The 27,282-nt window shown below is 41.6% G+C and overlaps 1 protein-coding gene across 1 annotated transcript; it reads left to right on the plus strand.

Annotated features, from left to right (window-relative positions):
• Positions 1–15,439: 15,439 nt before the first annotated feature.
• Positions 15,440–26,207, plus strand: LOC115621214 (muscle segmentation homeobox). Its single transcript, XM_030514796.1, has 2 exons — positions 15,440–17,221; positions 25,046–26,207. Exons 1-2 carry the CDS (start codon positions 15,793–15,795, stop codon positions 25,381–25,383), a joined length of 1,767 nt encoding a protein of 588 aa, XP_030370656.1. The 5' UTR covers positions 15,440–15,792; the 3' UTR covers positions 25,384–26,207.
• The last annotated feature ends 1,075 nt before the right edge of the window (positions 26,208–27,282 follow it).

Raw genomic sequence — 27,282 nt, forward strand, 5'->3', positions numbered from 1 at the left:
TTGAAGTGAAAGGATAACTCCTTAATATGCTAATGAAACATGATGCCCAAAGAAAGCGACCTCAGATCTGGCGCCAGTTCTCGGCACGCTTCGTTGCTTAGCATAGCCACGATGTACGAGTATGTAGCTGGATAGTTTTTGAGAAATCGGAGTCCTAGCATTATTTGTACATGGCAGCTGCAGCTCTAACTACCGTTTAATATTGAGATCGGGCGTAACACGCCCTGCAATATGCACGAGAAAAATATGAAATATACGAATGTGCATGCATGTGCTATACGAGTATGTATGCCTGAACAACTTCGAATATTAATTGATAATTATAGCTGCTAATCGCGCGCGGCTTTTGAACTTTGCACAATAATTTTTGAAATTAGACAGACAATTTCAATTTTTAAACAGCACTCTGGGTAGAATGGTTATACTGTGGCTGCCAGGCAGCTATCGCAGCTAATTGTCAGCCAAAGCTATAAATCTTGCCTTCGGACACTTTTCTGTGGTATTTTGGAAAATGATTAGAAGGGCTGCCTGTTGGCTGCGACTGCTGCAAGACGGCCGCAATGATGCTGACAATGCCGACGAGGTTATCTCCTATAATTGCATACTTGTGCAAGTGTGTATGTGTGTGTGTAGATAACGGTCTGCTGCATTCGGGCGGCATCTACTCAAGCGTTATGCCTGCCGATTAGACGCCGCGCACTCAACGACAGCCTCAATTACACACACGCATCTGTGGGGAGAGACTTGTTGTTGATAAGGCGCCGCTGCTGTCAGCGATGTTATCCTTTTTATTATGCGACCATAAGCGGTCATTGGACTGACATTGGACAAGTCTCAGTCTTGTTCCAGGCCCAATTACAAGAGCAATAATTTAATTTGGCTGATAAGTCGTCAATTGCCCCGCGAGACCAATATTTACCATGAAAAATTGCTGATAATTGTTGAATGTACTCACTATAGCTGTCGTTATGGTCCTACTTCATTAAATTTTAGGCTGCAGCACTTAAATAGTCTATTGAACTTTCCAGTTATCCAGCAACAAAACAAGCGCAGTGCAGGAATATTTAGTTCATGTCCGACACTGTTTCTTTATTATGCATTTTTCTTAATTGTTGCGATTGTGGCTGAGACTAATGGACTTCTCGTTCGCCCCGAAGACACTCGGATTTTCAGTAAATTGATAATTCCGAAAATCGGTCATAGAAGAGCCTACACACTATCATTATACTATTTGATATTGTTGTGTTCATTCGGGCGGATCTATAATTCCAAAATGAAGTCATACTATTGATCCTTATAATTACTACTCGCTCACCATGGGGCAGTATTGTTCCTAACAAGTTGATTGTTTCTAGTTTTCTCTGCCTTGTAAGCCAACTATGAACTTTATGCCTCTTCTACTCAACAGATGTACATATGATACAGCCCAGCATAATCTTATTAAGGTACAATTGTCAATTTAGGACGAACTCGTTCTCTTCTCACTGATAGCATATCTTGTGAGCCACCTCTCAGTAAATCACTGACACCCATGATTGCTGTTGGTTAATAAACTTTCTTCCGCCTCTAACCCAGTAATTCACCACTTTCAAGTCGATTTCTAGATAAATCCTTGAAGGCCAATGTAAAATTTCTCATGTTATATATGAGTTAATTCCTCGAGTAATGTTTTCCGAACGAGATAGTTACGAAATCACCAAATGAGACGGTCAAATTTGACTTGATTTTTTTAGTGATTGATTGTCATCTTCATAAATGAAATTCTTATTATGAACCCTAAATTAACAACATTAAATACAAGCAATCAAATGTATATGTTTTGATAATCAGGGAGACAGCTGAGCACCGAAGTTCGAGTAACAGTGTTGGCGGCCTTTTGTGATTGTTGTTGTCTGTTGTTGATGCTGACGTGGCTATAGCGCCTTGTTGACTTGGCCAACAATGCGCTCCCATTGTCTTGAAAAACGTCGGGGCCGTCGTCGTCGCACCTTTTGGCCGCGGGTTGTCGAAGCAGCCGCATCGTCTTTTACACGCTTTCAAATTGCAAAAACTGTAGCAGGCGGTCGGTCGTCTGTCTCTGTGGCCATTGGTTTAGGTCTTTGCCATTGTTTTTCTGGCTGCGCATGCGTGCTAGCCATTGTTTCAATCAGTTGCTGGCCATTGTTGCCACTTTTGCGAAATACAAAATACAATTTTACACCTTTTTGTCTTCAGTGTTTTTCCTTTGATTGTATTTTAAATAGGTTCAAGTGAAGCGCGTCTAATTGCCAGCGTGCCAAGTGTTTTCAAACTATTTTAACGCCTACCCTAAGGCGTTTGCCTTCGGTTGGCCCGCTGGATTCTGTTTTCCCAGAAATCAAGTGGGCAAATAAAAGAATGTATTTTCTGTTCATGAGTTGCTGCTGCTGCTGATAATATATGGAGCGTGTCATCTGTACCTTCAGTGGTTTTTAATTTGAAAATTGTTTTGGTCACTCCTACACTCTACTTTGAAGTTGTCTAGCCGTCATCTAACACTGGGCGTGTGCGTTTGTCCAACAACTGCTTCTCGTTCACACCAGTTTCAAAAAAAAAAAAAAAAAAAAAAAAATGTACAATTAAATGGCCTTTGTGGCAGCATAAACAGCCGAAGTTGTATCCGGGCAGGGGCCTTTGTCAAATACTCGACACTTTTCGGAATCAAACGGCCCGCATAAACGCATATTAACAGCCTTGAGTTTCGCACTTTAATTGCCTGTCAGATGTGCCAAATATACTACGGAGCCAGAAGATTCAGCAACAATTAAAGCATATGTCGTTTTTATTGCCTGCAGCAGATAATGGCATAACGAAGGCAACAACAACAACAAAGACTCGCCTGATTCACTTAAATCTGCTCATTACAGAGATGTTTATCTTTGCATTTGTTTGTCTGTTGTTGTTTTTCAAATTGATTGGGTAGCATTTTCCTGAAAATATGAAAATCGTCATCGTCCTATCTATCTATTTTATATTAATGCTGATGTACGATAAGGCCCACAGCAACAGAGTAGCCCGGGCATCATGTTTATAATTCCGCTGATATTTTATAGCATTCACGTCTGTATATGTGTACGAGTATATGTCAGCACACCCTCGTTATTTTTGGTTTTGTGCGGCCCAACAAGCCAATTATGTTTAGATTATGCCCTCGCCCTCACAGCTAAGGGTACGTACTTGATTTGCTGCAAAAACAAAGCAACACATTTGACATAATTGGCAGAAATGTCAGCTGCTGCAAATCTGCATACAAACATACGAAATATAAAAAAATTTTAGCCAAGTCATGAGACAGCTGTACTGAATCGACGAATTGACTTGTGTGTTATTTGTGTGTGGCCCAGGCCCTAAATATCATCACGTGCCTGCTTAGCTCTAGAGAGCCGAAATGATTTAATAATAATGAACTCCAGTCTCGAAGAAATCACAATGCCTCGACCATAAACTGTCCAGCGTTTTCGAAATTCACTCTAAGAGCTGCTCCCATGACACCCACAGTCTGCCACACACTGCTGACAGGCCAATTGTGTTGATTGTATGTCTGCGGGCTATTATTTCTTCCTCTGACTGGAATTCGCTGTGTGAAAAATTTTGAAAAACAATAATATGCAAAAGATACACTCGCACACATAAGTACTTCAGTTTTGAAGTTGTTGGGTTGTTTGAAGAGTGTCAAAAAGGCAGCTCGCTGTACAAGCGGATTTGAAGGATTAGTTATTGTACATAACGCTCTGTCAATTTGGTAGTCAAAGTGCAAAGGACATTATACTCTTATAAGCCTAGAACTGCAGTTTTGATTGATGCATGACCTGGTCGCCATTGTTTTCAGTCTGTCAGCTGGCCGAGCTCTGCGTGAGTGCTGGCATTGTACTTTATAGACGGGAGAAAGATCAGCGAGATAGTTCAGGATTGAACGATTTTTTCGCCGTTCACAAGAAAAGAAAATTAAAATACCATTTATGATGGTTTTGGCCATTTTTATGTGCAATTATCACAAAATAAAAAGGTTATGTCCCTAAAAAGAAGTATCGGAGCCATATATGCACATTTTATGCTTTACCCTTACCTTATTATTTCATATTCTAAGTATGGGGACATAAATGACTTGGTTTCAATAATTGATATTTGTTTTATGTTATTTTTATGCTATGTACCTGAAAGGTATACAAGTATAAGTATACGGTTTGTGCAAAGTTTAAAATTTCTGACCCATAAGCTATATATTACATAGTTTGTATTCTTAAATGACATTAGAAGCCGAATCAATTTAGCCTTGCCCGTCTGTATGTACACCCAGGTTTAAGAGACAAAAAGTTGGACTAGGTGCCTTATATGTGGACGCAGTGTAAACGTATTTCAAAATTCCTGGAAGTTTATACTAAAATTTAGCATAATACTTGTAGTTTAGCAAGTTATAGTCATAATGGTAATTTTTTCACACCCATGTAAATTCCGTTGAAATTGTACATTAGCATATGTCTATATGTATATATAGAGTATTTCAATGTCGGGCACCAGATTTTAGCTGTTCCACTTGTTATTACAAATTTTGTCGGGCTTGTTGCTCTTATTGCAGGAATGACACAAGTAAGAATTTATGCTACGCACTTACAACCCATTTTTATTGTCAATGTTGCTGCATTGCGTGTTTTGCTTTCAAGAATAGTTTCAATAATTAACAAACTATAAAAAATGTCTCAAATGGCTCAAACAACTCCAACCAGGCCGCACCATGTGTGTGTGTGTTTGTGTGTGGAGCGCCTAATGTGCTTTTGCCACTAAGTGTTGACATTGTCGGGCTACCAGCCCTTGGCCCATTGATATAGAAAATTTCCACAGAAATCTTAGAGATGCATGGCGGCTGATAAGCGTGCAGCGGCTGTTATTGTGGCAGCTGCTGGCGTGGCAAATAAAATCTCCTGCGCCTGCGCGCGTTCATTAGCCGCCATAATTTATGTCGCCCAACATATTTATTGAATGTTTTGGTAGCCGCTCAAATGGCTAGCTCACTATCGTGCGCCTTGGCTGGCTGGCTCAATCCTGTTGTTACTGTTAAGTAATAGTCACTGGCTACAGCTGCTGCGTTGTTATAAAGTATTGGTAGTATACGGACAGTTGCCACGAGGTCTGGATCTGCCTATTAGCAGGGTGTGGTGCCTAAGCGTCTCCCGCTCACATAGACCATGGGTAAGCTCGTTTTGGCTTAGGCTCTGGATTGTAACAGTGCACAGCATGCAATTATTTTCAAGTGTGAAAATAATAAAACTGCCGCTCGTAAAATGTCCTGTGGTTCTGGGGCGTTGTCTAGCAAAAATTGCTGGAAAGTGCGCTACACTTGAGTTTTGAGTGGTCCTGTTCCTGTGGTCGTTGCTTATCTCTACAGCTGGTCAGAACTACCTGAGACACTAAGAAGCTGAAGTGCTGCGCCGCTGAGCCCGCTGTGGGTGATGGATGGCTGACTTTGTTTGTCTGTCTTTCGGCCAGCCACATCGTCTTCAGCGCTCTTCGAGTGCATGTTCGAGTACTTGTGTGTTGTCCTTTGTTTGACCTAACATTATTATTCACTTTAAATACCAATTAATAACTGGTTGGTAGGTATAGTTGCTTGGATGGGATGCAGCTGTAGTAAATGGGAACACACAAGTGGCCAATGTTCGGTAACAATTTGCGTCACACTTTCCGTTAGCTTGAAGAGTTTTGTGCAAATATGAGAAATGCTGAGCGACTGCAGCATGGGTGTCAATGCGTTATAATCTTGCCACTTGAAAATGCGCACAAATATTTGTAGAGCGAGCGTCGTCGTCGTTGTCATCGCCAAGCCGCCGCCGCCGCTGCCGCCAACTTGAAACAATTAATGTGGCATTCGTGTTACGGATGACTTTCGGCTTCTGCGACTGTGCGGCTGATCGGCTGTCGGCTGATCGCTTGTTGGCTGGTTGGAGGAACGACAGAATGGACCGCAGCTTCACAAACAAATGCTAATGGGTATGACAAGGTGCCGCCACCGGCATCGCCGCCGCCACCACTTACTCAATTACTTTGCCAAACACGGACCAGGCAGAGTATTTATGATGTGTTTGCTTAGCGTTGAAGTCGTCAGCGGCCGTCGCCGGCGGACCAACTACTTGCCGTCAATATTTGCTGTTTAAACAAAACCCTGACCATAGTGGGTCGTATTGTGGCACATACACAGAAAGAAAACACTTGGTAATTTGAAGTTAAGTAGCAAAGGTTAAATTCATAATCTGGAAATTAATAATAAACTCCGAGCTTTGAGTTACTGGAATTTGTCGAATAATAATTCTCTAGTGAAATTCGCAACGATTTCGATATATATTTGTTGAAATTGTTTAGTGTAGGCAAAAGTTGAGAAAGTTGGGAGCTTCTACAACTTAGCTGCAGTAGATTTCAGTGGAACAATTGCCAATCAATTCCAATACTATGCATAATATTACGACTTCAAAGCACCGTCGCGGCATATGCAGCTATTTCTGTGACACATTTCGATATCTTTGACTCACATTTGCCAATTAACCGCGACACTTTGAGTGTGCCCAGAAGCGCGGGTCTTATATACTCGTATACTCGTATATAAATAAAGCAAAAGGCAGCATTCAAATTGCATCAATGGATGCGGCGAGTGCAAAGTCATTCAGTGCAGTAGCCAGTCCAACAGCAGAAACAATTGGCAAACTTTGGACCTGGACTTGGATAGCGTTTTGCGACTGTTCCTTCCTTTGGTCGCTGTGTGCGATGTCAATTAGCAGCTACGGAATGACACTTTATGTGCGTCGCTTGACCGCGGCCGAATCCTTGGCGCGACAATCGGGCAGAGCGTTGCCGGGAAGTGCAATCAGTGCAAAGCAGCAATCCACTGAAGCCATGACCGGGTACGCAGTTGACAAACAAATGCGCCGGCTAGCTCTTGGAGCAGAACAAACAAACAATTGATGGGCCGGGATGCGGCTGAGGCGACTAAGGATTGTGAACTGGAAAGTGGAAAGGATGCCAGACAACAGTGACGCCGGTTGTGTGTATTTTGGGACTTCTGAAAGCGAGCAGTCGTCAGTAGAAGAATTTTGCACGGGCAGCTCGCAAAGTGACTTGTAAACATTTTAGCAACTTTTCAACTTCAACTTGAAACTGCACTTTGAGGCCGACTCTTGGGGCTGACAATGCCCACGACAATGTCGACGACGGCTCCCTAATGAACTCCTCGCCTTGATTGGCAATCACTGCCACAGCAGGTTGAAAGATGCAGTTACAGCGACTGAAAATTGACAAGATAAATACATTTAGCTAATTTGATTTTAGCTGCTGCTGGGGCTGCTGCTGCTGTCTGCCGACAACAATGGCAGCAACAACAACCACTAAGCACTGAAATCTTGTAGGAAGTTTGAAATTTGTACAAATAAAACGCAATTAAGTTGTAATTAAGACTCACAAAGGCTGCCGCCTTCAAATTTGCATACGCCATCCAACCGTTTTGGGCAAATAAAAGCGAACTCATCTTTCTGCCGCTCGCCCACGCACCGCGTCGGCAAAAACAATCAAAATTCATTAGTCGGCGGCAAGCGGCAGGCAGTACAAATCGGGAAAGTTTCGCATGTACACAAGTAAATATGTGCATAGCATACTAAATACATACATAAATATGTACATACTTACGTACACACTCACTGTCTCTGTCTACATAAAGGCGACAGAACCGCACATCCTGCCAGGAAGCAGCCGGCTAAAATTACAAAAGTCAACCCCAAAGGCACATAAAACCGTTCGCAAAACCGTATGCTCTCGCCCATAGTCATCGAGCGAGTGGCAACAACAGCAACAAAAACGCCAACATCAGCTTGACTTTGTGTGTAAACGCCCCAAGAGGAGGAATATTAAAAGGAAAGGGGATTTGGTAAAGCAGGCAGGCAGCAAAGGCTTTTGAAAAATTGCAAATTGAATTAAGCCAAAGTTAAATGGCTAAATGACTCGAGCCAAGTAGCGAGGCAGCCACCCACCCAAAAATTCAGCCACCAGTCGTCGTACTCTGGAGTTTGCTGGAAGGAATATTTGGGGGAGGCTGCGGTTAAGGCGCTTGATAGCAGCTAATATGCTGTGCAGCTCAAGTGAACGCACAGTGGAGCGAACGTTAAAACTTTGTGATCCCAAAAATCACGACAGTGAAATGCCCTCTACCCCAAAACAACTTCCCTCGATTTGGTATTTTCGTTGTGTTTCGAGCAATAATATATGCACCATTGCATACATTTGCCCAATTCTAATACCTATTTTGCAATTCGGAATCAGGGTATAAAAATTAAGGTAATTCCACTCTGAGGTCAAAAATGAATTATTTTTTTTATATAACATATGTTTCAATATTTAACAAGAAAGGAATGCTAAAGTCGAGCAGGCTCAACTCTTAAATACCCTGTACCACCCCACAAAAAAATTAATTCAATTAATTAATTAATTTAATTTAATTAATTAACTAAATTAAATATAAAATATTCCATACATGCATACATACATTTACATCAAAATCGTGTCTATGCGTGTTTGTGTACTTGTACATATGTATGTATGTATGCATTGGGCCTGGTTATATAGCTATAACTTTCTTTCTGATCAACCTATCATAATGAAACTTGGTATACCAATATATATAAATACTAACTGGACGTGTCTACTAAATTTTAGTTTAAAATTCCAAGAATTACGGGAGTTATAGAAAATCTTGAATAGGGGGGAGTGGGGGGTGCATTGGGAAAAATGAATAAACTCGTCCTTTCTCGGGCTCAGGAGAATCTGTATACCAAATTTGGTTATTCTAGCTCTTATAGTTTCTGAGATCCTTGCGTTCATACAGACAGACGGACAGATAGACGGACATGGCTATATCGACCCGGCTTGTCATGCTGATCAAAAATATATATGCTTTGTGGGGTCTGCCACGCCTCCTTCTGTGTGTTACATGTACACTCGCACAAAACTAATATACCCTTGTACCCTTTGGGTACAGGGTATAAACATCCTAAATATTAAAAGATATGGAATACTAATATTTTCTTTTTTGTCTTTGTAGCAATGCCAATGTGTTAAAAGTTGTCCGTTAAATATAAGCAACATACAAGTATGTATGTATACATACTTGCTTCAAGGTTTACTAAGGATACTAAATATTTTATTTGTTAATATTCTGGGTTGGCTCTTGTCATTTTATGATTTTAAAAAATATTGTTTTTAATTTCGATTGTACTATAATAATAATTACACTTCTATAATTATGCTGCCGTTTTTTGGTCACATATTACAAAATAAGTGAATCTATATTAATTTATTATTTATAATTTCAACCCACTGTACCCGCTACAGAAAACGGGGGGGGGAATATAGTACAACAGGGAAACAGCACGCAGAATTCAGAACTCAGACCCCAATCGAGGAACTGAGTGTTAGTGTTATTTACCAGGCTAAATTGTTAAACGATTGTTAAACGAGCGGATAAAGGATGAGCGTGAATGATGATGATGATGGCCGGGTAGGTAGGCTGGTAAGCTGAATAGGCCGATGGAAACGCTAGTTGGAGGCATTTGCCTTGTGTTCGTCTGCAGCCAAGGGGAAATTTGATATTAGGTAAATTTATTTGATTTACATTTTTACAGGGTTGGTTGCTTGTTGGGCTGTTCGTTGTTTGCCAACGTCGTTGTTGACGTCGTGTGCTTATCGCATTAAACGCCGGCAATGAAGATAAGAACTTGTCTATAAAAGGCGCACCAGGGAGAGAAAATAAATAAAAATGAATTAAGAAAGCAGTGATTTCGGCGAATGAAATCATATAACGGCAAAGAGGGATGTTGGCAATGTGTAGACAATTATTTGAGCAAAGTGGTAAATAATAGTCAAAGGGGAGGTCCCTCACACACCCACAAATAAAAAGTGCGAGTAACAGAGACGGAGAGAAAGAGGAGAGAGTGGTTGACAGTTGATTATTAAAAGGCTGTCAATAATTCAATTTAAAGCAAACAAAGGCACCCACCAACACACACACACATGCCCGTTTGTCTGCCTGCGATCTGTGCACGTGATTGACTGAATGTCCTTTACATCAAACACGAATGAAAGAACGCCCACCCGTTCATTCGTCCCCTCAGTCCACCCGTTCTCCCGTCGCTGTCGCTGCTACTGCTGCTGCTGCCGTTGCATGTCGCCCGCAAAGCAATCAGTGCCAAATCAGAACTTTATTTATTTGTTTGTTGTTTGCCAAACATTTACGCCATCAGCAAAACGACACCCAAGAGCTCGTTAAATGTTCAGCCATGCGGATGTAATTCAATAAACGAGCGCGCCATCATCAGAGCAGCACAGCCACTGAGGCGGCCATCAACACCCAGCTGTACACGAATGTGTGTGTGTATGTGTGTGTGTGTGTGTGTGTGTATGTGTATGTATTGGCAGCCGCAATCGCCACAACAGACGCTGTGACTAAATGACTAACTGACAACCGCATTGAATGGATGCGAGTATGTGCGAGTGTATGTATGTGGGGTGGTTTATTTACTCGCCAAACAACCCCCAGCTTTCGAAATTATTTATTTATACTCATACGTGTATGTGTGTGTGTGTGCGTGGCTGTGCGTATGCGTGCTTTGGCTCAATAACATTTATTGAGTAAATTTCGCACCAGCTTCAGCTGTATCCTCCTGCTCCTCATTCTGGTTCATCGCTAAAACTGTCAACACGTCTACGGCTTCAAACATTGGGGCGGCAGCTTGTTCTCGTTGTTTGTGCTGTTGCTGCCAAGGGTGTGTGTTGTTGTTGCTGTTGCTATCAGCCCTATTGGCTATATTGTGCGCTCCAGCACTGCTTGTTGTTGGCTTGGCTTAGCATGTATAAGCGATTTAACGCATCACGAGGATAATGAAATTTTGATTATGAACCGCTTGGCTGATTTTTGGGCCACGACTAAACTGGGGGTATGAACTTGCGTCCCCCTGGCGGCCAAACATTTATCGCTATTAGTGTCAAGTATTTTATTTTAACGCCTGTCTCCGGGGGTTGCTCGTATTATTATATCTGTGTGTGTCCTGGAGGAAATTATGCTTCGGTTTGTGGGCAGCTAATTAACATCGTTTCGTTGCTTAACAGACAATTTAACTTGCAACTCGAGACGAATTAGCAAATTGGTTATTATAGCCAGAACTTTCCCACGACCTCTACCAATTTAAAGATTTTTCAATGTTGAATTTAAAAAACATAAAGTCAACCCATCCTTCTGCCTTTTTCAATAATAAATTCAGTATAATTAATCCAATTATGAAAATAGACAAATATACATAAAAACAAACCTTTAACCTTCTCCCTCCAGAAGAGCCCACGTTACTACAAGATCTGTAATTGCAATGGCGATCATCACTGTTCCATAGACATGATTTTATTTTAATTTTCGTTAATACATCATACAGATGTCATGTCATACAGATTACAAAAAAATATAGAGAATAATAATACATTATTTTTTCAAGCTCAAAGATAATAAAGCCTTAAAAAAAGGTAGAATAACATATGTTATTTGTTTTAAATAATAGTTTTAAATGTTTACAGATATATTAAAAGTAATAAATGCAACGTAAATCTGATAAATATACGATTTTTATACGATTCTCATGGCGAATTACTTACTGATATAATTTCAACAATTTTTAACAAGAAACTCAGAATCGTTTCAGTTTGAAGTAGTTTATTGCATATTTATTATAAAATATGCATAAAAAAATTTCTTGCAATCGTTTAGTAAACCATTAAAATCGGCCCACATAAATAGGCAACACCCACACACATGCTGCTCACTACTATCATGGCTCCCCAACAATTTTTCTCGGCCGTAGCTTTGACTAAATGGGCAACAAAATCTGAAATACACAAATAACAGCCGCAACGGGCGTGCACAGCCGAAAAAATTATGAAAAACTATCAAAACATTTACATGCGGTGGTTGCGTCGGCGATAGAGACGACATAGGAGCCCCCGCGTGGCCACTATGGCCATTTATCAACTGCCCAGAGCGTACTGGGCAAGCGAACGAGTGTTGCTGGTCTCGAAACGCATTTGGTTTTGTTGTTGCTGTGGTCTTTTCATCTTTTGCCGCAAAGAAAAGCTCGTGCAATGCTTTCAAAGACGCGCGGGGGGCAACAATGATACCACAAACACATATGCAGATACACACATACATATGCACATGTTAGCATAAATATACTCGTATGGATATGATGTTTATTGAAAAATTAATTTGCGCCTCGTTTGGCTTGCGCTGTCATTTGCGTATTTCAAAGCGAAATGAATAATGATGATGATGACGATGATTATAACTTTGACGCGTTTCGTCTTAGAAATTAATATTTGTAATTGGCTATAATTGTTCGTGAATACAGTGAAAAACGCTATCCAACCAACGGGCCGGCCATTGCAGCTATTTAAAGTGAAATTAATGAGGCCCCGCACAGGCACACACATTCAGCTGGGCATTTTGTTTTCCAAAATTTTAATTGAAAAGAAAGCGGCACTGTTGGTTTTTAATGAAGCGATGCCACGACATCGTGGAAATATTTTAATCAGCCGCACACAGCAGGAGCTTTAGGGTAGCGGGACGGAGAGTTGAATTGAGAAATAGAAAATTATACAGCATATCACTTGTTAATTGAGTTATTTTGTGATTGTGACTATTTGGATAATGAACGGAATGGAATCGATGATGTATTGGAAGGATGCATAGGATCACACTTTTATATAAAAACTCATAGCTTATGTCAAACACCTATTTCAAATACATAATCGCGTTTTTAACTTTTTGTTTTTGCTCGAACTCTTGTATCAAACATAAAAAATAGGAAAACAATCAATTTTAAATAGAAAATACTCTTACTCATAAATGAGCATGCAGTGCTGAAGCTGAGAAAGACACGTAAATTTAAATAATTATACCTAAATTTAGATTTTATCACTATTGACGTGAAAAAGTGTGAAGCTATTACATGAAAATGACGTGGGTTTAATTATTGCCAAAGTGTTCTTTTTTATTTAATTATAAAATATTTGTCCCACATTTTTTCTACTTTATTAACTATAATAATTTTATTGAATAATGATATTTCCGAACATGATTGTAAAGCAATTTTTAAACAGTGTTCTTAATTTAAAAAATAGTGATATTTTCCACTATTTATAGTATAGAAAAATATTAAAATTACAAAGTGGGGAATAACTAATTGAATACACTTACGATTACACTTACACATAATTGACGACCATCCATCAAGTGTTTACAGTTTGTATTTTTGTCACAAAATATATATATGTATACTTTTTTTTAGTGTATAGAAGTTATCCTCTTTAACTTTGAAAAGTTATGGTTCAGACCCAAAGTAACCACAAAACTAGACAACATGCCCTAATTTTGTAAATCGCTGGGAAACATTTGACTTTTAACTCCTGGTTTATGCCCTAATGTTGTGGTTGAAAATGTGCACCGCTTATTACGTATCCAACACAACTTTCAAGCCCTATTCCACCCATACAACTCCTACAACGATGGCTGGCAAACTTGCAACCCAACAATTTCACATAATAATCCTTAAAATGAGTTTAATTTGTAGAGTAAAATTATAACCAAAAGCTTTTTGGCTAGCACGTCCGGAGTGAAACGGGGACGGCGGGTGCTGGCTTTTGTGCTATTAATGAAATATAATGAACGTAAAACTTTGCCCTTGCCTTCGTCATCGTTGTTGGCGTCTCCGCCTCCGTCTCCATTCATGTGGATCTGTTGTACCAGCCGAGAGCTGCAGGATTTTGTGAAAGATCTGGTACCCTACACATAATTTTTGGGTGTCAGCATTTTGGATATGTTCGGACATTTTGCTTTATACTGCGGCTTGTGATGTATTTCGTATGCTGGGCCTGCGATTTATCTCAGCCGATAAAGATTTTACGGCTTATCATTGAGGTGCGCGTCGTAAACATAAATTTTTGTTCATACCTTTGAAACATCCGATAATATTTCGATTGTTTGATGCTCATAGCAGTGTGTAAGATGGGCCTGACGGTCCACAAAAATGCTTGTACCTAAAAAAAAAAAACAAAAACGCATAAAAACATAATTTCCTGCCAGACCAAAAACTGGGCGGAGATGCCATCCTTTTGATATGAATCAAGAAAGGCTGGCAAAAAGCACCAACAACCTTCTGAATTCGCTTTACATGATAATGATGAGATTATTATTTATTATATTGTTTTTTCTGTTGGGCCACAAATATCTAAAAAGAAAAAGAAAAAAGGTTCTGCCGCGCACTCCAATTGTGTTTTTATTAACTCGTTGGCCATTGCTCATACGCAACGTGCTCCGCTTGAGCACCAATTAAATTTATTCTGCTGCGCCCCCGCGAAATGACAAAAGGCCGAAATGAAAATGTGGAAAGTGTGGAGAAAAACCAAATTATGTGCTAGCCAACAACAACAACAGCAACAGCGGCAGTAAAAGCTTTGGAGTTCACGTAGACAAACCGACGTCGTCCTCCTCGTTGCCGTCCAAGGAGGAGGGGGGAGAAAGAGAATGCTATGGAGTCGCCGCCAATTACGTTGACAGCAGAATTTAATAAGAAGTTGCAGCAGCCAGCATAATAGGCAAATGAAGTCATGAATGTGAAGCTGTGACGTGTCAGAGCGGGACAACCTCATCGAGTAGGAGAATGAAACTGTTGGTTGCGGGTGGAGGAAGCTGAGCAGCGTCGAAAAACCCAAAGTGGAAATACAAACAGACGAGCTGTCGCTTGCGCCGGCCATACGGACATGTGGACGGCGACTGCTGCTGCGGATGCCTCTGCTTGTTATAAAATGCTAATACGCGCAGCGCGCCAGAGCAGTGGCAGCAAAAACGCTTTGAAGATTGAATTATTCAATAATAATTAGGCGTTGGAGCGAGACAGCCTAGAAAACGTGTGCTCCGAGAATAGTGCCGTCTCAACGCAACCAACACTCAACACTTCCAACAAAGCTGAAAAACTCACCACACTGGAAATGATGACATGAAAAAGAGGGCGGCGCAACGTTGAGTGGAGAAATTACAAAGGCAAATAAGAATAAAAACCCAACAACCGTGCTTGTGCATGTGAAAAAACGAAACAGTTAGGCCAATAAAAATGGTGTCGCCGCAAGGCAAGTGACCCCAAGAGCAAGCGAGAAAGCTGCTCGGTAAGCCGGTTTGACTGCCACAACCACCACCACCACCTCTAAATGCCTGTCAGTGTGAGTGAACATGTGAATGTGTGCGTATAGTTGAGAGGCAGAGGCAGCAGTTGCTGTTGTCGTCGTTCCCAATGCCTGTTCAGTTGTAGACAAGTCGTGATCTCAAGAGGACGTGTTCGCTCGCTCAGTTTGTGTTTCAAAAGTCGGCGCGCTCATCTTTTCAAGCGACGAGTTCAAGTGCACACACACTAACACACACATACATATACATAGGCGCTATGTGTCTGTTGTGCGTGTAATGAACGAGCGAATTAATTAAAAGATAATCAAAACAAATTAACAACACATATAATTTTGCAAAGCGCCCACGCTCACGCAAAGCATTCCACATTGCATTATTTAAAAGCGTCGAGCGAATTTAAACGATTTTACACAATTTTCGGGCGTTATGATCAAGTGCAATGTGTCGGCAATCAAACAAATAAGTAGAAACCCTTGAGTGACTGTGAATTACAAATAAACTGTGAATTACATTTAGTTGGCTTTATGTTAAAGCTTTCGAGTAGCGTCAACGCGTGCCCTAAATCAGTCACAACAACAACAACTACAGCAGCAACGACGAGTAGCAGCAGCAGCAGCAGCAACAACGGCATGACAGTCACTGGCCTGCGAACCACAATGACCAGTCCGACGGTGCCGCCAGCGCAAGCCGCAATGACTACGTCGTTGAGTGGCAGTAGCAGCAACAATAGCAGCAGCGGCAACAACAATAACAACAACAGCTTGACCAGCATCACGGGCAGTAACAGTGGCGGTGGCGCCGGTGTAAGTCCACCCGCAACACTGGTGATTTCGCCAAATGGCTCGCTCCATCAGCTGGGCAGTCCCACATCACCGTCGGCCTTGTTGCTGGCGCACCAGCAACATTTGCTCGCCCAGCAACAGCAGCTGCAACAACAACTGGCCGCTGCCCATCCTGCCGCCGCTCATTTGACAGCCAGTCAGCAGCATCAGCATCATCATCAACACACCCAACACCACCTGCATAAAACGACCTCCCGTCTGAGCAATTTCAGTGTAGCTTCCTTGCTGGCGGACACGCGACCACGTACGCCCACAGAAGCACCCACGAATTTGAGCTCCTCCGCGGCAACGTCGCCAGTGTCGCAAGGCTCAGCAGCAGGTACACCTCCGCCATCTATGACGCCTTTATCTCAGAGCACGGCGGCTCATCCGGGAACGCATCCAGCATTCCATCCCGCTACCGTTGCACATCATGCACATCTATTGCATGCTGCTCATGCGGCAGCGGCGGCCCATGCCCAACACCAACAACAACAGGCGGCCATGGCAGCAGCCGCTGCAGCAGCCGCAGCAGCGGGCAGTCCTCCAGTAGCCCATTTACCTGTTCATCTGCGCACCCATGTTCCCAACTCTCCACCTGCCTCAACCAATTCCACACCAAGCACAACGCCAGCAGCCAGTGCAGCGGTAACGAGTGGAACGCCCGCCCAGATCTCCTCCTCGGGTAGTTCCTCCTCCGCTAATACACCCGCCAAAAACGAACGCCATTCTCCCATGGGCAGCCAATCGGACTCGGAGTTGGAGTACGATGAGGATATGCTGCACGAGCATGATGTGGAGCACGATGAGGAAGAAGATTCCATTGTTGATATTGAGGACATGAATGCAGATGATTCGCCACGCTCTACACCCGATGGTCTGGATAGCAATAAATCGCTTGAGGGCAGTCAATGTGGCAGTGCCGCCTCTCAGATGCCTTCAACTATGCTCTCCCCTGCAGCTTTGGCCGCCTCCGGTCATGTGCCCATTCGCCCAACACCATTTAGTGCTTTGGCAGCTGCTGCGGTAGCTTGGGGTGGCATGGGTGGAGGTGTTCCATGGCCAGGCGCTCGTCAGATGCCACCTTTCGGGCCACCGGGTTTGTTTCCAGGCCAAGGATTCGGTGGAGGCGGTAAGTACCAATTATAAACTAATTATTAAAAAAAAAATAGCATCTGAGATCTTGGGATAGAGAAACAAGGAAAATATTGCCTTACAATTGTAAATCAATGGATTTTAGCAGCAGAGTCTGAAAATTGTTCATGACTTGTTCTTAGTCTTTCTAATACTATTAACCATTTGCCCTTTTTCCCATAAAGCGAAGACTATTGTTTTCTGTTGATTTAGTTGGCACATCCATGCCTTTCGTTTAGAATATATTTTGTAGTGGCTTTATCCCCAGCTCAATAGGTATCCGTATTTCAGATTTCCTTTAAGCATTATATAGTATTTCAGAGCCACAGTTTTGGTGTCACTCCAATTTCCAATCTCCATTCCATAGCCCTCGCAATTTCATTCAATTAACCGCCATGCGCGCTCCGTCATCGTCTGCCCCTTTAGATTCACCCTGATTGCCGTTAATTGGCAATTGCGACAATAACTGGCTGCGGGTGTTGGTCCGGGAGTCGGTGTCCCATATGCCATGTCGCCATTGCTGGACGCCTCGATATAGTCAAAGTGCGTGGCAATTATTGCGCCGCTTTAAGTAAAACAATGGCATTTCGCTGATTGGCCGCGACCATTGTCATAGTCATCGTCATCGCCATCGCGATTGTCGCGTCGGTTTTGATTTAGCTCAATTGCTTGCCTGATTATTCATCGTGCTGGTTTTGGTTTGTCAGTCGGCTCTCAGTTGCTTTCCGGTCTGTCTGACTACCCTCCAAAAAAGACAAAAAGTGGACAGCCAAAAAAATGACAGATTTTACCAGCCAGCCAGACTAATTGAAGCGAGTCTGCGATGCAATCAGACAGTATTGTCCATTACCTGATCTGTATCACTGCTCCACAAATGCACAATTCACACTTTTCCAACTCATGCACTTCCTGATGGTAGTCTGCAGCAAAAACGCCTTAAGTTATGCAGCGTAGAAAAACTAACTTGCCACACTCAGTGGCAACTTTGACCGTCGGCTCTGCGACATGTGAACTCTTCAGGGACTGACCAGCAAAAACATATCAGCGAACTTTGCATTTCCGCTTTAAAGTTGCCACAGCAATGGCCACAAAAAAATAAAAATAACAGTCAACACTTTTTTGTTGTTGCTGCCGCTACCTGCCGTAGCTCTTTTAGCTGTTGTGGCTGGTACTATTGTTATAGCCTGTTGATGGTGTTGTTGCATTGTTTTATATACTAACAGACAATCATGCAAGTCGCTCCATAATTTAGCGCAACACGCGCGTCTAGTGCAAAACCTCTACAGTAGCAATTAACAACAGTGAATTGTTTAATTTGTGCTTTTAAACTAACTTCGATGTGCCAAAAACGAAATTGAAATACCAGAACAGTAGTTTAATTTGTGTTTTAAAAAACTAAGGCATCGAGAAGAAGTGCATTTTGTCATTAGCTGTCAACTGGCGGACTAAGCACATAACTTTATTTAATTTGCCGAAAACAGCTGTCCTGCCCTTTTCAACGGCTCTGAACCTGCTACGAACCCATGGGTGCATGTGTGTGTGCGTGTGTGGATGTGTGTGTTCCTCAGCCTGAGTTCCTTGGGTTCTCAGCGTGTCTCATTAGCGCAGCAGGTTGCTGTCTTTGTGGACGATCAGTTCTGTGACCTGGGCCGCTATCAGCTCTCGCATTATGTCAAGTGTTAGGTACTTAGTGCCTGCCAAACAGTAGCCGTCGGCCTTTGTTCTTTCATTCTGCATACAGACATGTACGAGTATAACATACTCATATCTATCGAATTGGTCTCTTTAAATTTATCAGCACTCGGTTCGTTTTTGTTATGGCCTATTAAATAAAATGAAATGCTACAAACCGGCTACCATTTACATTAGATTAGATGCCCTTATTTTATGAAGGGAACACACACATTACATTTGTGTGTGGTCTACACTTTTTGCTCGATTGCAGCTTTAAAGTTCTTAGAATGATTATTTTTATGTTATTGTGGTTCGTGCAATTTTATTTACATTTTCGAGCAGTTAAAATTCCTGCCACTGAGCGGTTGGCAACGCAATAATTTAACTAATTGCAAGCGCAAGCAAGGCACGACCATATACTTGTACTCGTACATACTATATAGGAACCAGGTTGCAGTTGCAGCATTCCTCCATCCCTCGAACCCTTGGCTGCTTTACACTTGCATGCCATCGAGCAGTTGGCAGCCATTATAGAAATTAATTTTCAAGCTGAACAAACGAGCAACAACTTGGGAGTCATTGCATAAATATACAAACAACAACAGCAGCAGCAGCAAACACACACACACACACACACATACACACACAGATGCACAGGCGATAAAACTGGCACTATGCCCTGGCTGGTGGGTGTGGCATGTCAGCAACGCCCACCTAAACACGCAATTTTCGTATTGCAAATAACAGAAGCGGCTGGCAATTTAAACGTTGACAGACGACGACGGTCGGTGATGGTGACGGTGACGGCGACTAAGACTGAGGCTGGACAGAGAAGCCATTGCCTGGTCCTAACTGAGTGAAGAAGGGAGGAAGGGAGGTAAGGTGGGAAGGGAAGGGAGGCACAGGCCGATGGTTGCATGCGTTTTAACACCATTTTGGAGTTGGCAGCGCGACGAAGACGAGGCTAAAATAATATTTGCATTCTGCACGCCATCTAACGTACAAACACACACACATACACACACAGAGCGCACGTGTGCGGCAGGTGAGGCGTACGTGTGTGCGTGTGTTGAGGTGTGCTGGCGTAGACATTTTGATGTATGCTTTCGTAAATAAAACTTATTTGCATTAAATTACCAGGCAGACAAAGCCAACAGCAACAACAAGAGCAAAGGAGATGGAATTGGGTGGGGAATGGGGGGCAAGACAGACTTGCAATTGCAGCGAGGTGTTGCAGACACACGCAGGTAGACATTTGCTAAATATTTGTAGACAATTGGAAGTTCAACTAATTCGACTCTAAACAACGAACGAACAGGGGAAAAAAGCTGGTTCTTTTATCATTCATCTTTCTCTTTCAATTTATTTTCGGGCGCCAATTGTGGTGTATGTGTATATTTATACATGTGTGGGTGTGTGTGTGTGTGTGTGCGTGCATTCATCGAGCTGCCTAGCAGCCACACTTGTGTAATTATCTGTACAGCGTAAAGATACAGTAGCAGCAAAAAAATTAGCGCCCTAGAAACTGCAACTTGTCATAAACACGTGAAAGCTTTAGAGCGCAGAGCCAGCAAGGTGGAACCAAATAATCCTTGAGAGGTGTTAATGGATGGGCGATGGGATTGACTCCAGAAACAGCACTTCTCACGCGCATGCGTGTGCCAAGTCATACGCACACACACACACACACACACACACACTCTTACATATTTACGTGGGCTGACACTTTGTGGCATTCGTACGCAAGCGCAGGCACCTTATCGTAGCTTATCTTGCCAAGAGGCAGCCATTGGCGATTAAAAATGCACTTCATTGCAACTGAAAACATACTCCGACCACTCTTGCCCCTTCTGCTATTTCTTCTACTTCTGGTTTTTCATCTGCTGCCCCAACCAGAGGCTGCATAACCTGACATGCAATGTGACAACATTTAAGTGGGCTCAATAAAAAGGCAGCCGGTTTTTAGTAAAGGTGTTGTACCGTACTGTTGTTGCTATTGCTGTTCTTGCTGTTCTGGCCTTTGCTAATTAATAGGCTCATCTGCGTATGCCAGTCCCCTTTACAGTAATATTTAACTGATGGACTTTCAATTAGGGATGCTACAAATAACATAAATTCGGTTATATGCCATTCAATGTACGCAACAGTTAATTGTAAGTATTATTAGTCACTCACTCAATATCTACAAATAGGACCACCAAACTTAAAGATTAATGAAATAAATATACATCTTATGTACTTATGTTGTTGGCCTGAGCTGTGAAGGTAAACCCTGCATGAACACTGATTAGGTAAATTATTAGGTAAATACCACATGTGGTTATATTTAGGCAATTTCCACTGTGGACACTTCTTACTGGCCACACGATATATATGTACGTGTATACGTGTCATTACACTTTTTGTAGCATGCAGCATATTTGGTGCTAATTAAAATCTTTCATTATGAAATCACCTGCCACAATCAGCGGCAAGAGCGACCAACTCTGGTGAGCCCAAAGCAGCGCCCGTTTGACCGTAAGCGTGTAATTGCATTAGCTAAATACATAGCTATTTCAACGATCGATCGGTGTCAGTCCATCGTTCGTTCGATTGACCGGCCAGTGGATGTGTGTTGTCCCTCGTTTCCATTGCAAAATGTTTTCACTACAAATACGCCATTCGATGTTACGAGCATACAGACTGATATACAAACGTATGTACATAAATACATACTCGTATGTATATAATAGACGTACACACGCACATTGCTTTTACCTCTTGCTGTTGTTTTGCCTATTTGGCTATGCGAAAACGCTTTAATGAAGAATTAATTGCTAGCAATTTGCACCGCAAATCAATCGACGTCAACATTTGCTGCCGTTGTTGTCACTGTTGCTGTCGCTATATACAGCAGGCCAACCATTCAATTGGCTATGAAACGCTACGCGATACGCGTAAATTTCACAATTGTTGTTGTTGTCGTTGTTGCTGTTGCCTTCGTCTACAATACTCCGGAGAACTCAAATTAATTGAAAATCCATTACAAACATAGGCTAAATGTCACAATTGGCGTTTGTGGCATGTATTTGCTGGCTACACTGCCAACATTGCGACGAACGGGCCACGCTCTGTGCTACGATGGATTGCCCGAACACTTGCTGAGCGTTACAACAATGGCAGCAGCAGCAACAGCAGCAACAGCAACAGCAATGCCTATAAATGACCAAAAAGGCAAAACAAGTCTCGCACTCTTGTTTGGACGTGCGGCCGTAGGTCTGTCCGTTTGGCCCACTGTGCAGGTTTTGTAATAGCAAGTCAGCTATTGGGCTTTAGAGCTGTTTACCGATTTGTGCTCACTTGCTACACTTTTAGTTCTCTCTCGACTCCTTGCTTGTGTGTGTGTGTTGCAATGGAAACCCCATTCCAGCAATTTAGCGACAAATGAGCAATTAATTTTGAAATAAATGCAAAAACAAACAAACGGGCAAACGGGCAAACAAACAAAGCCGTCGGTAAGGAAAAAAAGAAAAAGAAAACCTGTTGGTACTTTATGGCGAGCCAAATGCGCTAATTGTTTGCCTGACAGCTGCAAGCATTGTTCAATTGGATGAATGCCAAAGATAATAATGAAAACATCTAGAAATATTAGCTTATTGCTGTGAAAATATGTAAACATGCTGCCAAAAATGTACGAGTATAATGAACATCGAATTTGAAATAGAAATCAAGAGTAATACTATTATAAAGCCTATCAAATTAAATATATGACAAAGCAAAAGCATCATAAAAAAGCTGTAAAGTTTGTTGTCAGTTTGCGTCGCACATATCGTTTATATGCTAATTTGCCAAATAATTTATAGGCATTACAACAAGAGCGACAACACAACAGCTCGGACTTGAAAACACCAGACGCACAGACAAAACAAAAGCAACAATTTTAAGAAATATACATATGGATGTTATGTAGATGGCAGCTTAACAAATTTTGTGGGCTGCTGCGCTTCGGCGACTCGTAGCTGGAATTCGAATCTTAACTGGACTGGGACGGCCCATCTTTATCAGCTTATGCATTTCATTTCGTTTCACCTTGTTAGGCCATACAAAACGTTTTTACGACTTCCATAAGAAACAACGTCAACACATATCCGACCACAAATACTGGAGGGAGGGAAACACAAATGAGAGAAAATTATATGCATACGAGTATTGCTGAGCAGTCGATAAGCAGTCCTCGGATGCATATGCACTGTCCATGCATATTAACATAACTTTGACATGTCACACTAATTACTTAATGAGCTGTTCAATTTGGTGGCCAAGCCAGAGATCGCAGTCTCGACAGCCACGACGAAAACTGGGCTTATTATAATGATTATTTTTATTCACATCGCAGCTCCGCTACACCGACTCTACTCATGTACGAAGTGTATACATGTTCGCTGCCGTCGAAGCATTTTTACTGTCGGACAGCTCCGACATTTATTTGTTTATTGATAACATAACGTGTCACAAAATGTGTGTGAACGATCAAGTGATTCGATGCAGATTACACATCTGCTGATGATCTCTCACTTGATTTGATAGCCAACCACTGAAATATTTATACACCTATATAGAATATTGCCAAAATCGCCATAAATTAAATGAAGAGTAGAATGTGAAACACAGCATTGTGAGGCTTTCTGTCACGTTTTCCTTACTGCTTTACTATGTCATCGGAATGTATATATTTGTATTTGTAGATATTTAGCTGGCAAGTACATTTCATGTTTCGGCTTTTGATGTGTTCGGTCTAGCTGCCTAATCACTCCATTGTTGATGTAGTATGCCCCATTACCAGTTCTGAAAAGTAATTACAAACAGCCTCGAATTTCTGCCGCCCCTCACTTTGACATCTCTCTTAATGCACATTTTTGTCGCTCGACAATTTCAATTTGTGTAATTATGCGTAAAATTAAAGCGTTGCATATAATTTGCATTATTCTTTATTTCCCGAATGAGATTTTGAAATGCTTTGTGGTCCTTTGCTGACGATATCTGTTGGGATATCGTGCTCTGTTGGGGCAAGAAAACGTTCAATAAATTACGCGTGCCAACTTGCCGGGTGACCCGAGTTGGTTGCATCTTTAAAATGCCATTTGCATCTTTGTGGTTTGTGCACTGAGTGCGCCCCACTGCACGTTGCATGAGCGAGCAAGCTCATTACTTTCATTAACAACACTCCAAGCGAATACCAACAACAGCAAAAGCAGCAACTACAACCACAACCACAACAACAACACCAACAGCAGCAGGCGGCAAGGCAGCTGCGCTTTATATGGCGTTCACGTTTTTTTCTTCTGTTACTTGCTCTTTCTGTTGTTGTTGTTGTTGTTATTGTTGTTGTAGTTGCCTGCCTTTGTTTGCCAAAACAAAATGCCCAAATTAAAATTTTTCATTTGATTTCGAAACGAAGACAGAGTTACACGGGGAAGGGAGACTAGGGGAGCAGTGGAACAGTGGAGTCGACAGATCGGCCGGCAACGAGAAGAGTCAGAGTCGCCTGCATTTCCGTTTCTTTGCAGCAGCCAGCGCGGTTTTTGTCTGACAAATAGTTTAGACAGCAAATTTATTGGCCACTTAAAGGAGTAATTACCGTTCGCTGTAGCCATTGCCATTGCCTTTGTTTTTGTTTTTGTTGTCGTTGCAGTTGCAACTGTGGCTGTTGCTTGCCGCTTTTAGCCATGACAAGGCCAAGGCTCGCGCGTTGGCGACAGTCTGCAAGCCACATGTAAAGTGACAGCATTTCATTCAACAGACCAAATGGCGCATGCAGTCGTGCCACAGTCCCCACTATTTCATTCCCCATGCTTCATTTCTGGCCCAGTCGCAGCCTCTTACCTAATTGATTTTCAATTGTATGCAAATGTCATGTTTCGGCGTCTCTTAATCGACCAGCAGCCAACAAATTTAATTGAGTTTTGCGCTTTTAATTGCTCTGCCGCTTAAAGTGTTGATGGAGACCCATTTAGTCGTCAGCCAAAGAACAACAGCAGCAACTAAATTCATTTGATTACTTATGTAATTGTCTCCTTCCCCCCTTTCTCGCTCACTGAAATTCGATGCAAAATAATTTAAAAATAAATAGATAATAACTGACTAATTCCCTCTTCCAATTTTATTTTAGATGCCAACGAGCCGCCCCGCATTAAGTGTAATTTGCGCAAGCATAAGCCAAATCGCAAGCCACGCACTCCCTTCACCACACAGCAGCTATTGTCGCTTGAGAAAAAATTTCGGGAGAAGCAATATCTGAGCATCGCCGAACGCGCTGAATTCTCTTCATCGCTGCGTTTGACAGAGACGCAGGTGAAGATCTGGTTCCAAAATCGACGTGCCAAAGCAAAGCGCCTGCAGGAGGCGGAAATCGAGAAGATCAAGATGGCGGCATTGGGTCGGGGGGCGCCAGGAGCACAGTGGGCTATGGCCGGCTACTTCCATCCCAGTCTGATGCATTTGGGATAAGTGGCGGCCAAGTTGGTGTGCAGCAGTCAGCGACACATCAGCAACACAAACAACTGTAACCAAAAAAATGAGCCACGGCAGATGAAAAATGTCGCCAACAGAGACGCTCACGCTCACGCCCCCGTTACTGCCTCCCCCACCACAACCACCACTACCACCACCTCCACCTCCATCGTGGTCGTCAAGCGAATTTCGTAAATTGGCGCCCCGTTGTGCATAACCCAAAATTTTGCTGTGATGTTAGAGCATTTTATTTTACGATACTTCATAACGTTGTTAAAAGTCGAATGCACTCTGTAAATAATGTAAGAATAGAGAGAATAAATTTGAGGGGAGATTTCAATTGTTTTAATACGTTTAGAACTTTGGCATTCTTGCCGAATTCCGTGTAAATACTTAATGCGAACAGAGAGAGAAAGAAAAGTTTCCTAAATGTACATAAAACTAAAAAGTAAAATATTTAAGTGCTTGGAAAAGATTTTAAAGACAGTTTTATTTCGTAACAGCAATTTACAAATTAACATAGGAATAATTTATTTGCAAAACTCAAGTCAACAAACCAACAACAAAATTCATACTGTGTAAGCCTCTAATTGATATTAAATGTACGAGTATGTATTGTATTGTATTTGCGATGTAACTTTGACTAAAAAAGCGTATTTAAAAATATTTTTAAGTACCCTAAAATAAAAATCTATAACTATGCCGTTAACTAGACATTAATATAAATACACAGTACGCAGCCCTATATAAAAATATAAACATATATCTAGCGCATACTACTACCATATAGCGTTAATCCTCTGTAGTTTTTTAAGTTGAAAAATAAAATTGAAAAAATTATTTAAAAAATCAATGAACAAATATACAATTACAGCTGAAAAAATTAAACAAAAATATTGTATTTACTAATTAAAGACTCGTGTAGATTGCAGTAATGATGGCGTAGCCATACTGCGCACAATCTTAACAACAACTACTGGGAGGCGAGTTCGTAGTTCGAACTTAGCTAATATTAGTGCAATTTAGTTTGCAAGAAATTACATATTACTATCTATAACACATTTGCCAAATCGAATTGTACCAATGTTATAAAAACTATGTAGCTGGGTTATTTCGAATGGCAAGGTAAAGATGAGAAATGATACTTTATGGGTCAATTAAATCATTAGCTTAAGTCGAGTATGAAAATGAATTAATTTTGGAATACATTTTATTATAATTTATTTGAGTTCCTCTTTTATCATCATATATACACATTCTAAACTATATATGGTAATTACTCAAGTAGTATTTTCAACATCTACTTACTTATGGGCAAATACTGGAAGAATGACACACATATTCAATTTTCAACACTCGATGGTATTGATTATTTGAAAACTATCAATTTATAGCACTTGGCATTCCATCAATCAATCTACATAATTGCTAGTTGGGTCGCTAAGCCCCCAGAAAATTAATGCAGTTCCAATTTCAGTGTCAGTGCCGCATTACTCATCGTTATATAACAGAAAACGCAGGTCCCCTTTGTAGTTGCACTTGAGGTGTGCTTAGTAAGCTGCATGCGCAATTTTAGCTTAAAGCTGGTGTTGTGTTTAGTAACACCTCTTAGAAATCACTAAAAAGTGGGACTAAGATTCACGCCATTCAGTTTGTATGTATCTGCAAAAGCTGAACCCGTGTTCGTCATCATACGAGCATTATGACATTCTTAATTTTCTGCTGTCTATATTTCGAAATTGGTAGGGCTCAGATTTTATGCCTTGTTATTGAATCAGTTGTAGTAGCTTTATTTGCACCAAATTAGTCTTAACATTCTTATTTCATTTAGAATTGTTACGTAATTCCCGGAGTCTGTGACATTCAATAATTTCACAGCCCAACTGTGCTAAGTGT

The sequence above is a fragment of the Scaptodrosophila lebanonensis genome, unplaced genomic scaffold (assembly GCF_003285725.1).
Source record: "Scaptodrosophila lebanonensis strain 11010-0011.00,11010-0021.00 unplaced genomic scaffold, SlebRS2 tig00000024-arrow-pilon, whole genome shotgun sequence".
NCBI classification, from domain to species: Eukaryota; Metazoa; Arthropoda; class Insecta; order Diptera; family Drosophilidae; genus Scaptodrosophila; species Scaptodrosophila lebanonensis.

Bases quoted from the DNA above. Each gene is read 5' to 3' on its own strand.
- LOC115621214 (XM_030514796.1), top strand. From the start codon at position 15,793: ATGTTAAAGCTTTCGAGTAGCGTCAACGCGTGCCCTAAATCAGTCACA. The intron at 17,222-25,045 runs GTAAGTACCAAT...ATTTTATTTTAG, and splicing joins CCAAGGATTCGGTGGAGGCG to ATGCCAACGAGCCGCCCCGC.